The following is a 13,742-nucleotide window of genomic DNA, read 5'->3' as shown; positions in this document are numbered from 1 at the left end:
TCTTTTTATCTTTAATTATGCCTGGCCCTGCAAGCACATTTTATGTTCTGCAAATCATAATCTACAAAGAGAACCAGAGACCACTGGGTAACACACAAGGCAGCTTTTTTATTATTCTGAAATCCATTTATTTTGTAATCTTATCTTCCTCCTGAGAACCCAGTAGTCTATATAGTGTGTGGAGGAAGGGATAGAGGTGTATGCTAGCTGGGTAGTGAAGTGTGGGAGATGGATGAATATACTTTTATTAGTTGAATCTTCTGATTACCTTGCTCCAGTTTCTTTTTTTTTTTTTTGGTACCGGGGATCGAACTCGGGACCTTGCACGTGTGAGGCAGGCGCCAGAACCACTGAGCTAAATCCCTGGCCCTCTCCAGTTTCTTAATATTTGATTCTAAATCACAGCTACTCCACACATCCATACCTACCTGTCCAGGCCCAACACCCACCAACAAGGCTCCTTCCCTGTGGAGGAGCAAAGATGAGGCCATCTGCCATTTTGTGTGTGAGGAACCAGTTTCCTTCCCTTTTGCACCAAGGAACTGGTCTCAGAATCAGAATCCTCCTTTGACCTAGAGGGCACATCTGACCAGAAATCTCATTGAGTGTGTGTCCCTGAACCTCTATTCCCTCTGCATGTGTCCCAGCACTCTGCCTTTGGAGTTCCTAGTTCATGCTTTTAGATAAAATCATCACCAAGCCATGGCCCTCCCCTCCAAAAAAACACACAGACACTTTTGACTATCACTGGATGTTATCATAAAATAATATGTTCAAAACGTATCCCTATATGGGAACTCAGTGCTTATGAGTCCAGAAATTATATAAAAATATTATTCTAAAGGCAGTCTAATTAAAACTCAGACTTTGGAAACAAGAGTCAACCAGTTGTAAAAGGCTCTATGAAAATACTTGTACTAGACAGTAATGTTCAGGTAAAGCCTCAACTCAATAGCAAACAAAATATTTCTCCTCACTTCAGGCACATGGTTCGAGTTAGGAAAAGGATCCATGGACCTGAAGCCCAATGCTTAGTGACTTACGTAAAGAGGGACTTTGCTGCAGCTCAACTCCATGGCTTCTGCATCTGCAATGAGAGCAATAAATGACAGCAGTTATTGCAGGAGCTCCACAGCAACTGGCCCTCAGACCCCTTCCTGGCCCCCAGCTCAGTCAACATCATCACTTGGAGGAAGGGGCCAATGCATCAGGAAAACATCACCAAAGAATAAAGAGGGCTGGGTGGGGATGGAGCACAGTGGCAGAGTCCTTGCTACGATGTGGGAGGCCCTAGGTTCCAGAATCAGCACCACAGAAATAAATAAATATATATCTCCCTAGTTCACTTTCATTACTGTACATATATAAGGAAACCCTACTACCTCAGATGTTTCCCCAGAATAGGAATATTTCTGAAACCCAAGGAAGGACAACATTAAGTATGTTGAAAGTGGGCCGGGAATTTAGCTCAGTGGTGTCCGCCACTTGCCTCGCAAGCGCAAGGACCCAAGTTTGATCCCCGGTACCAAAAAAAAAAAAGTATGTTGAAAATTTTGCCTTAGTTCATCACTTGCCTCACGGGCTATTCCAATGTCAGAATCTACTTTTGTTCAGGTGAGGCAAAGGGGCATAGCGACAAGATCATCCAGTGGCCTCTCGTATACAGGAGGTCAGAGATCTGAGTGGCTGCATCGGCATGATCACAATGGGGGTGTGGGGTGCAGTCCACTGTTGAGCTATCCAACCTCTTCGCCTGCTGTACGCACCCACACTTGCCTCTGAATGGCCTGCCTCTTTAAGAACAGCACACAGAGGTGTCTATGAAGACAGAGAAACAAAATACAGTGTGGGCATACAATAATTCCACCATTCACTATTCAACCTTGGAAAGGAATAATGTGGAATAATGTGGTGGCACTCACTACAACAGTTTTGAACTTTAACACCATGGTGTGAAACAAGCCAGACAGAAAGGACAAATGGCGTATGGTTCCAATTATATGAGCTATGTAGAGTAGACAAACTCATAGAAACAGAAAATAAAATGATGGTTCCCAGCAGTGCAAGAAGGGAGAATTTACTGTTTCATGGATTTTTTTTTTTTTTTTTTTTTTTTTGGTACCGGGGATCGAACTCGGGTCCTTGCGCTTATGCAGCAGGCAGCGAAACCACTGAGCTAAATCCCCGGCCCTGTTTCATGGATTTTAATGGACACAGAGTTTCATTTCTTGCACTAGGAAAAGTGTTCTAGACATGGATAATGGTGATGGCTGTAAAATAACATGAATGTGTTTAATACTACTAAACTATACACAGAGAAATAGTTATTTTATGATAAATTTTATGTTATATGCATTTTTTCAACAATTTTAAAAATAACTGAAATAGCACCCAGAAGCTGCCTTCCTGATTAAAAGAAAAAGAGCCAGCATCACTCCCTGCACACTGACTGTGGGTCTGGTATTACACAAAGGTAACCAGAAAGGAGTCCAGCCCTCAGGTGAACAACAGAGACAGAGATCGGGAGACAGTGGCGAACAGGCTGCAGGAAGATTCCGCATGGAACAGTCAGGGAGATGCATTGCCCCTCACTGTCCCCCCACACCTCCAGCCACCACCCCACCCCCAAACTCTAGGCCCAGCCCGGCTCTCATCCTAGGTCATGGCCCCACTGCAGTACTTTCTTTGGGGTACTTCTCCTAAGAAGGCGGGCACACAGCAGGTTGAACGGTGACATGTATAGTGATTCTCAGAGGATGCTCATGGCAAGGAAGAGAACATGAAAAGTCCTGTTTTTATTTATTTTGTCTAAAACCACTTAAAGTGAGTTTTCCTAACGCTCCATACACGTTACATGGCAGCCTCCAAGGTCAAAGTAATGCTCTATGAGTCATCTTCAGAGCTTGGCAACAGGACCCTTCCTTCTCAGCCCTATTCCCAGCATACTATGCCCTGTGAGCATTTTTGTGGATCCCCTAAAATGGGCTGTGAATGGTAATCGTGAATTTCTAAAGAAACTAGCTCCAAAAACTGGGCTGGGATGGTTAAGCTTGATTGTCAACTTCACTGGCTTCAGAGGCAACCGGGAGATGAGTAAAGCACACTTCCACGTGTTCAGGGTGGGTCATGTTGGCATGACCTTGGGGACTACATCTGTGACTGGCCCCTTCCTCTCTGGTGCTGCTTCCCTCCTCTCAGCTTCCTGGCCACCCTGAGGTAGCTTTGCTCCACCACACCCTTCCACCATGTTCTCCCCTGGAGTGAGTTGCCCAAGCCAGAAATCTCTGAAACCATAAACCCATTTAAACTGCATATGTTGTTTTGTCCTAGCAACAGAAAGGTTACTAATAAATACATAGACCAATGGCTCCAAGAGTCTGGGAAAGAAACTTCAAATTAAAGATAATATTAACAAGCAATGACAATGCACTTCATATGAATTATCTGCCAGCCACACTATGAAATGAAAAGAATATCCAGGGCCGGGAATTTAGTTCAGTGGTTCCACTGCCTGCCCTGGAAGCATAAGGTCCTGAGTTCGATCCCCGGTACCAAAAAAAGAAAAGAATATCCAATCCAAGAACATTGATAGTTTGATAACCTCAAAAGTCTAAATCAGTAAGAAAGTATTAAAACATGAATTTATATCCACTACCACTGATCATAACTCTCACCCTAAATGTCTGCCGCTCACCAAGATACTAGCAATTTTTCAGCTGTTTACAGTACACCACATGCAATTCCAGTCCTTTACAAAATTTCACCAAACTTGATATTAAAATTAAAAGACCCTTTCAAGATTTTTTCTTAACAGCAAAAGAAATGCGAGTTGGCCCTATAACATTACCATAAGAATCATAGTGGTTTTTATAAAACACCAGAGAAACTCATTATTCTAGATAATTAATAGGCACTAATTAAAAAAGAAAATTGCAGAAATAACACACAGAAAGAAAGCAAAAAGCTAAAATGCATTCCTTTATAATAAAACCATTGAATATTGTTGAATATTTTTTAAATAACAGCCAGGTGTGGTGGTGCATGCCTATAATCCCAGCACTTGGGAAGCTGAGGCAGGAAGATCACTGCAATTTTGAGGCCAGCCTGAGATACATAATGAGTTCAAGGCCAACCTGAACTACATAGCAGGACCCTGTCTCCAAAAAACAAAACAAATAAAAAAGAAGAAGAAAAGAAAAGAAGTATATTAGAACAAATTAAAGTGTGGGTAAGGTTTGCTATATATACACTTAAAGTACAGATTTTTCCATGGTTCAGTTTATGATACTTGCTAGATTTTATTTGATCATAAAATACCAAAAAAAGAAAAAACTCCACTTTTGGTGAGAATGTAGAGACATACTCTGAAATGTAAATTGCCTCTAGCAAAAAGTAACATTCTATAGGAAAACTGTTCAAGTCCAATTACTGAAAAGGCAACTGCTGTCATAAGTTTTGCTTTGCTTTGCTTTGTTTTGCTTTGCTTTGCTTTGCTTTGCTTTGTTCTGTTTACTCCTGGTACTGGGAATTAAACCTGAGACCTTTACACTGAATTAAAACCCTGGCCATCTTTTGTTGTTGTTCTTGTTGCTAAATTGCCCAGCCTGGGCTCAAACTTGCAATCTTCCTGTCTCAGCCTCCAGAGAGCTGGGATTATAAATGTGTGCCACCATACCAAGCTCGTGATAAATTTTAAAAGCACCACACATGAGATTTCATTTATTTTGTGACTCATGGGCAAGACACCGCAATGAAGACTTGAAGCTAAAAATAAAAGAGTCTACAGGACATTAACCCAATTATCATGATTAATTTTACAGAAATAAGAACTTCAACACTGTCAAATTCAGTAATGAAACAGGAAGTAACCATAAAAATCTTTCCCACATTGAGGTGCATTGGTTATATTCTGTAGTTGTCAAATTTAAATATATATCATATAATTTTCTCTTACAAAAATAGAAGTATTCCAAACTTGCTGGGATTTCTGAGGTGGAAAGTGATTGTTTATATCAGAATACATATATTTTTTTCATATGAATAACCTGTCTCTTCAAGAAAAAAGTGGCATTTTCATTAGTGAAAAAGAAATTGCATTTCAAAAGATTATACATAGTTTATGCCACAGTAAGTTCATTTTCAAAAAGAATATATGTACATGTGTCCACTGTCTTGTGATTTTATTGCAAACTTCTTTTTTTTTTTTTTTTTTTTTTTTTGGTACCGGGGATCAAACTCGGGACCTTGCGCTTGCGAGGCAGGCACTGGAACCACTGAGCTAAATCCCCAGCCCATTATTGCAAAAATTTAAGTTTGCCACATATAGTAATTCTCCCATCTATATTCTGTGAATTTCTAGAAAAAGCATTCTCATCTAAGTTCTAAATCTTCAAAAAGAGGACTTCATGGGCTTTTTCTTTTAATGCAAAAACTTCTGATTCATGTGCAAAAGGCCTGGTTGCTGTCAGGGAAGAAGAGGATGTATTTACCAGACATATTTAAACAAGAAACCATTGTGTATTGGTGGATGGGATGGAAACACTGGCCCCTCACTTATGAGTGCAGCCCAACACACGCATCTCCTATCAGAGTCGATGTATCAAGCTGTAGTTTCTTCTCCAGAAAAGAAACACTTTAAACCAATTTCAAAGCCAACAGTAAGAGAACCAGACATTCAAATATTAAATTCAAATATTAAAACGACTAAAAGAAAGCTTTCAAAAATAATGGCACATATTCATCATATTATTCTCATGGACATATTATATGAGATGGGATCAAAAAATACAAGATATGTTTAAATGTGAAACATCTTATTGCAGTAAAAGACATAATGCCATTAATCCCTCTTACGTCAAACGTACTAATGCCATTGCTCTTACCACTTTCTGAAGCAGCCCTGGAAGTCCTTTTTCGTGTCTTTGGTCGCACTACTGTGGCTACCTCCATGCCCTAAATTGACTCAAAATATTTACCTTACATGAGAAAGAGCTAGAGATCGCACGGTGCCAGATCTAGTGAATAAGGTCAACGAGGACAAACTGTAATGTTTTTATGAGCCTCCCTTGCACTCAGCAGCAGCATTAACCCTACATTTTATCGCACCTTGTAAAGACACTCACAAAAGAGGTCTTCCAGAACTGCTCCAGAAAGTGGCAAGAGTGATAGCACACGGATGTTTGGAGTGAGGGGGAGTATTTTAAGGGAAATTAATGGCAATGTGGTTTTTTTTTATTGTAATACACTTTTGGGTAGGGGTAGTGGGAGGGGCAGCGGAAAGGAAAGAAGGGAAAGGAAAAATGATGAGAAATGGAAAAAATGGAAATAAAGTCTTTGTAAATAGGGAAGGGTGGAGAGAGTGAAGGGAGGGCTAGGAATGGGGAAAAAATAAGAACCAAGATGCATCATGTAAAGGTACAATTCCCAGTGAGAAATGTAATTGTGTTGTATACCTACAATGTACCAATAAAAGAATTTAATACAAAAAAAAATTGTAATACACTTTAAATTCGGTTGTCATAATTTTTTTATTATCCCTTGTATATTAACATTTATAAAAAGAACGAAAAAGGTTATTCATTGAAAAATTAGTATTGTGTTTAACCTTCCTCACTTTTTTCATTTTTATGTATGTTTTAGAATATACATTACACTAGTATATTTACCGATAAATATATTAAACAAGATACACCCTAACATTTTATTTTCTTATTACGGGCACATGATAACCTTTTGAAGATCTACTGCTCAAAAGCAGGACTTTTTCTTTTCCCTGCTTGTCAGACTATAGATGGTCTTCCCAGCGGTTTCCTTCGGTTAGCAGAATTAGGCAATGACCTGTGGTGCAAACTAAGCGCATGGTAGCCTCTGTAGTTCCACATTTATGAGGTGAGAAGATGAACATGTGCTGGACTGCATTGCAAAACCCGGCATCCCTGGGCTTTAGGAAGGCTCTGGATTCTCCATAATTTTACTTGTCAGTCAGCACAAGGTCATACATCAATAAGCCTGCCCCAAATTTGGACTGTAATATGATTCAGCTAAAACATGAAACACTAAGGGACAGACAGCCTGGTATTTGCATCTGACCTTACATTTAATAGCTCACATCTTATTATTCCTGCCTACTCTACCTTTTTCTGTATAGAAACTGTAAAAAATATTTTGAGCAGCAATAATTGTGTTTTTCACTCTTTGAGAAAAAGAAGCTAAAATATGTGTCATCATTTTTTAAAATCCTGGTTGAGTGATTTCACTACTTTATAACACTTCAACTTGAGTGTTTTGTTCTCATGACTATTTACTCTGAAATTGGTTTTAAAATATTTCGTGGCTGAAGAAGACACCTCAGTCTGATGCACACATTCTAAGTAGTTAAGAGTTCTAGGGGCCAGGGATTTAGCTCAGTGGTTTCACCGCCTGCTGCACAAGCGCAAGGACCCGAGTTCAATCCCCGGTACCAAAAAAAAAAAAAAAAAAAGAGTTCTCAGCTTCAGTGCCAACCCTTCCAAAATCCCTGTCACAATTTCCACAATGAGCTGCAGGGAAAATAACCTAGCTGTTACAGCTTGTGTCTTGAGGTCCCCCTAAAGCCTCAGGCAGCAGTCAGAGGTGGGGCTTTTTCAGAGGCAGCTGGATCTAGAGTGTGACAATACAATTGATTCATGGTGTGATGCTAGGTTCGAGAGCACTAAGATTAAGGGTGTGAGTGCTACCTGCCCTAAGTAGGCTGGATAAGACATAAAGGATGGGAAAAGCTGTGGTTGTCCCTTGTTGCTTTGCTACTTTCTGCTCACCATGAACTGTTTCTCCTCTGTGATTCCTATCTTGATGCCACCCTGCCTTGGAGCCAGCCAATTATGGATTGAAACCTCTTCAATCTGTGAGCTAAATAAACCTTTCTCCCCTTAACTTGCAGGTGTTGCACATTTTGTCTCAGCAATGAGCAAAGTAACTAAGACACTACTCAATACAATGAACAATTTTCAAACTGAAGTGTATTTTTTAAATTTATATTCTCATTTGGATTTTCCTCCAAATCAGTTCCTCTTTCACAGTTAAAAGCAGTAAATTCTGTGCTCACGGAGCTGTGTGGCCACACTAGGCTGTGCCTCCCTTTACATCAAGTTTAATAAGCAAGTTTGCATTTGCCCAGCAAGTTACAGCTGCCGAAGTTCTTCATGCAGCGTGTCTTTTCTCTGTATGTATATCATGCCCTACACTTTGCTTGTTGTAATCCTTGATTTCTCCACCTACAGTTTCTAAATTTTTCACATTTAAATGCTTTTTAAAAAATCATACTACATTTTTCAAAATGCTTCTTGGGAAAGTAAATGTCAAAATATTTCCAAAGTCTTGCAGGCAGATACTAGGGAATGATTTAGACCTTAGTAGACAACCATGCTTTTTAAGTTTGTTCCCCAAAGGGGGAAAAAATATAAAGAGATTATCAAGATGCAAAAGACACAATATTTTAGATTTATATTTTGAAGAATATATAATATCTCAGTATCTTTGATTTCTAGACAACTCTTTAAAAACTACCCCACTTCAAACAGGCTAAATTGTTTTAATTAAAGAAGAAAATATATATTCAACTTTATGAAAAAAATAAATTCTTGACTTTATGAAGTTCTAGGTTTCTCATATTTGTGCATTTAAATAAAATATCTAAGGCAGACTGAATATAAAACCCATGACTTTAATTTTGTCTGGATATGCTAACAAACATTGTCTAATATGTCTTTTATAAAACCAATTAACAATGCTCAAAGAATATTTATCGACATTATTAATAACTACATTTGGAAAACTAATAATAATCCAAACACTATGTTAAATATTCTACAAACGTCATCTCAAATGATCCTCACAGCCACCTTGAAAAGAAGACGCAGGAAGCCCTTGTTACATGAACATGTATTTCCAAGTACCTGCCACTACAAATGAAGTAAAAGCTATCTACACATAAAGACATTCAAAAATGATCTGATCAGGCTGGGGATTTAGCCCAGTGGTTCTGCTGCCTGCCCCGCAAGGGCAAGGACCTGAGTTCTATCCCCAGTACCAAAAAAAAAAGTTTAAAAAAAAAAAAAAATGATCTGATCATCTATCAAGTTAAGTCTCAGATGAGCAATGCCCTCCCCACTCACCCTCCTGTCCCTCCCTCCACTTAATACCAGCATCTATCCTCCAGTTATTGTATCTTTGCACAGAAAGAGAGGGGGTTGTTTTGTTCTGTTTTTGCAATTTGTTTGCTTTGGTCTTGGTATAATTAGAAAATGGTGCAAATAAAACCCAAATCACTTAAAATAAAATTGGAAATACTTTGAAAGCATAATATTTTTCATACAGTTGAAAAAATCTCATTGGAGAACTGCTAAATATAAAGGCACTGATCCATAAGAATGTAACAGAGACCCATTAACCAGTACAAAAGGGAAAAATCACAACAAGACAGAGGCTTCAAAGATAATCATTTCAATATTGAAAGAGTAAGAGTACCCTCCATGAGAAAAGGGAAGATCTTGAGTATGACTCATAATCATGGTTTGGAAATCAAATATGGCAGCACAGATGTCATGCCATTCAATCTATTGATTTTGTTAAAAATAATTCACCTGCCTCCCAAGTACAAGGTCCTGAGTTCTATCCCTGGTACCAAATAATAATAATAATTATTATTATTATTCTCATCCTCCCTCCCCAATTAATCATACACACACACACACACACACACACACACATTCATTTTCTATTCATCCTTAGAATTATTAAGAAGTTGAAAATTACAATTTGCATAAGAGCACATAATTAGCAAATGGTAGTGCCTGAAGTCAAACACAACTGTGATCCTAACTGGAGAAGGCAAGAACAGCACATAATTGGGAAGTAAGGCCAAGTCTCAGTAAAGCCCTTTGATGCTAGCACAATGGAAATGGGTAAGGAGAGAACATTTTAGAAATAGGCCTGCTATTGAGTAGACGGCAATGTCTATAGCCATGTTTCAGATTAGAGCTATCTACCTGAGTTATGCAAGTCTAAGCAGCTTTAAGTGAAAAAGTTGAATTATTTGGCAAACTCAATGGGGAGACGTCTGAAGATTAGAAAGGAAACAACACAGTAACTATTCAATAGGATCTCATTAATTCAAACTAGTGGGGGCGGTGGGGGTGGGGAGGAAGAAGGGGAGCCAGTCAGTCTGAAATGGTGCAGCCTAAATTAGAGGATGTTTATAAAGTACAAAGAGGCCCATGAGTTGGCTGCTAACAAAATGTTCCGCCAAGCCTGTCACACTCGCCTGTATTTCTCAGGATATATTTGCACATCAACAAAGCAATTAAGGCCTTAAAAAGCTTCTTCCAAATCTACTGAACATCTCCTTCACAGTTTTACTTATGCCATGAGTCTAGTGAGGGTATTGTTCATAATCAATGCAAAACTCAGTTATCACTCAAGCATCCTGGGCAAGATACAACCTATCCAAGTGTCACTTTCCTCATTAGCAACAGAGCTCTAAAGTCCCCTTTCCACATTCAAAAGTCTATGACCATCATGTACTATGTGCAAACCACCATGGATGCTGTCTTGGGAGGGAAACTAAAATGTGTGAAACACTACTACTATTGAAGAGCTTACAATAGGTCGGAGTGATAAGATCTACATCCGTAAGCAGTCAGAGGGTGGAGAAGGGAGACCATTAACCCAGTAGACTAAGAGAGTGCAAGGGAAGCATGAGGAGAGAAAGGAGTTCTCTGAATGGATGAGAGTTCAGCATGAGGACAGACATGAATGGAGACATGGAAGTATGAAGCAGTGGGTTTGTGAACCAGAGGCAGGAGATATCACTGACCTCCTACATTGATACTTAATCTTTAAAACACTTATTACAGCTGGGCATGGTGGCGCATACCTGTAATCTCAGTACTCTGGAGGCTGAGGCAGGAGGATCACTGTGAGTTCAAGGCCATCCTGGACTACATAGTTCAAGGCCAGTCTGATCTATACCCTGTCTCAAAAATAAACACATACTACATCTGGGATAAAGGAGAACAGGAGAACAGGCTTATAGGGGGCAGGGGTCCTTTGCCAGAAACTTAATAGTAACATTCCTAATCTTACCCTTACATCAGAATTTAACAACATACATCCCACCTTCTCCTGTGTTTTTCTTTCACATGTTCCTCATGATGGAAAACGTTATCAAGTACAATAAAGGCCTAACTAATGCTGATAATTCTGGGGTTAGACACAGCTAATGATTGTATCAAATCATTACAGGTACCTGTGTACCTCTAATACCAGAACTCTGGGAGACTGAAGCAGGAGGATCACAAGTTAGAGCCCAGGTTGGGCAACTTAATGATATTTTTTTAAAGGGCTAGGGATGTATCTCAGTGTGAAGGCCCTGGGTTCAATCCCTAGTACCACCTCCCCCTACACACACACACACAATCAGACTCATGATTCTTTACCAATATCTCATTCTATTTTCTTACTTTTCATATTTATAAAGTTAAAGCAATAAATCACACAGTGTCTTGCTGCTAAAACAGACAGGTAGGTATGAATGTCTCGAAGTTCTTTCATCTGCTGATGCCTAAAAGCATCAAAAAAGTCAATATAAGACAGACTGTGGTGTAGCTGTTCAGTCTACAAAAATTTAAAGTAGTCATCTGGCAAGGTCTCTCAGAGAGGCCAAGGAATGTATTACCAAGAAAAGGGCACTTGAGATAGATAAAACCTGCTTAACTTTTCAGCCTGCTCTTACCTTGGAAGCTACGTGGTTTCCCACTCTGCACTTAGGGGAGGGGAACGCAACTTTCTCTGGAGGCTTATGTGGAATTTCTATAAAGTAATACAACATTAGTTAAACCATGAGTTCACGATGTATGGTCTACGGATGGACTTTACAGTTCAGAAAGTCCATGAAACTGAATGCAAAATTCTGTGTACATGTGCATTTCTCTACATGAGTTTATAGATTTCATCAGATTCTCAAGAAACCATTAGACCTGAAAAAAACTGAACTACTTTTTTAATCATGTTAGACATCAAACTTTTAAAACCTTTTGGTCTGTGAGGAGAATAAAAGCACATGCTATGGACTGGAAGAAAATATTTGCAAACCACATAATGGATAAAGAACTCTCAACTTGATTAGAAAATCGACAAAAGACAGGACAGAGATTTCACTGAAGAGGATGTATGGATGGCAAATACATGGGAAGATGTTCACCATCATAGGCAATAGGGACATGCAAATTAAAACCAAAATATTAATCCATACCATTCAGCATGATTAAAGCAAAAGAGTGGCATCACCAAATACTGGAGAGGGTGTGGGCTAAGTGCACAGGTCATACATCTGGCTGGGAACACAAAATTATATAGCCACCCTGGAAAAGCTCAGCAGTTCTTAAAAGCTAAACACATAATTCCCACCAGAAATCACCCTCATGGCTACTTTCCTTCTAAAGATATAAAAACTCATGTTCACACATGTGGTCATTTATAGCAGCCTTACGTATAATAGCCCAATGATAGAATAGTCCAGATGTCCTTCTACAGGTTAGTGGTTAAACTCTGAGTCATATTTACATTTATAACGTACAGCCAGCCCTTCTCATCTCCGAGTTCCATCAACCACAGATTATAGCTAGGCCTACAATAGTTGTGTCCATACTAAATGTGTCTAGACTTCTTTTTCTTGCCATTATTCTCTACAAAATATAGCATAACAACTATTTGCATAGCACTCACATTGTATGAGGCATTATAAACAATCTAGAAATGATTTAAAGTATAAGGGAGGATTGCATAGGCTATGTGAATATTATTCCATTTTATAGAAAAGACTTGAGTATTCTTGGATTTTGGTCATCTCTGGGGATCCTGGAGCTAATCCTCAACAGATACTGGGGAACAATTACATACCAACCAACAAAAAGGAGCAAACTACTGACACAAGTAATAATACAGAAATTTTATGCCTAGTAATAAAAGCTAATCCCATATTGTTAAAGGGTACGTTATTCCATATACATAACTTCTTTTTAATAAAAAATGTATAGAAATGGAGGACAGGTTAGTTGTTGCCAGGAGTTAGAAACAGCTTTGGAGGTAGCGATAGCTGTGAATAAAAAAGGGCAATACACAAAGTAAAGGCTTTGGAACTGTTCAGTGTCTCAGCTATAGTGCTGGACACATGAAATACACAGGTGACAAAATTATATCAAAAAATTTTAAGAAGTATTGCAAGATTATGTGATGAAATTGCTAAGCATTTTACTGAATATCATTAAGCAATCTGTTTCTTTTTATATCAAAATTTATAAACACACATGAGCATAAATAGAACTGTGAGATCTGAAGATGGATAAAACATATCACAATGTCTATCCTGGTTGAGATACTAGTGCAATAATTATATAAAATGTTATCCTTGAGGGAAACTAAGCAGGGTATACAAAGTATCTTTTTATTGTTCCTTACAACTGCATGTGAATTGACAATTGTCTCAATAAAAATTTCAGTTAAAAATCTTGTTAGTAATTTATGCATCCTCACTGTCATTTTGCAGTAGCAACCATAGGTGGTTTTTCTTTTTTTTTTCTGTCTTTTATTTTCTTTTGCTTTTCTACTAATGCTGACATCACTTAAAACATTTTTAGAATTTCTTTCACAGATTGTGACATGTTTTTTAAACTATTATTTTGTATGGCAGCAAGGCTTTAACCTTT

The 13,742-nt window shown here is 38.6% G+C and overlaps 1 protein-coding gene across 2 annotated transcripts in view; it reads right to left on the bottom strand.

Moving 5' to 3' along the window:
- Arhgef28 (Rho guanine nucleotide exchange factor 28) overlaps positions 1–13,742 on the bottom strand; it is a 328,072-nt gene that overhangs the window by 274,427 nt on the left and 39,903 nt on the right. For both annotated transcript variants that reach the window (XM_021251666.2, XM_004874150.4), the window contains exon 2: positions 1,044–1,087. In XM_021251666.2, coding sequence (XP_021107325.1) covers positions 1,044–1,076 — 33 coding nt within the window. In that variant the 5' untranslated portion in view covers positions 1,077–1,087. The remainder of the gene's footprint in view (positions 1–1,043; positions 1,088–13,742) is intronic.

The sequence above is a fragment of the Heterocephalus glaber genome, unplaced genomic scaffold (genome assembly GCF_053883595.1).
Source record: "Heterocephalus glaber isolate CG9 unplaced genomic scaffold, H.glaber_assembly_v1.0 deba00001056, whole genome shotgun sequence".
Taxonomy (NCBI): domain Eukaryota; kingdom Metazoa; phylum Chordata; class Mammalia; order Rodentia; family Bathyergidae; genus Heterocephalus; species Heterocephalus glaber.
This window is presented reverse-complemented; position numbering and strand designations above follow the sequence as displayed.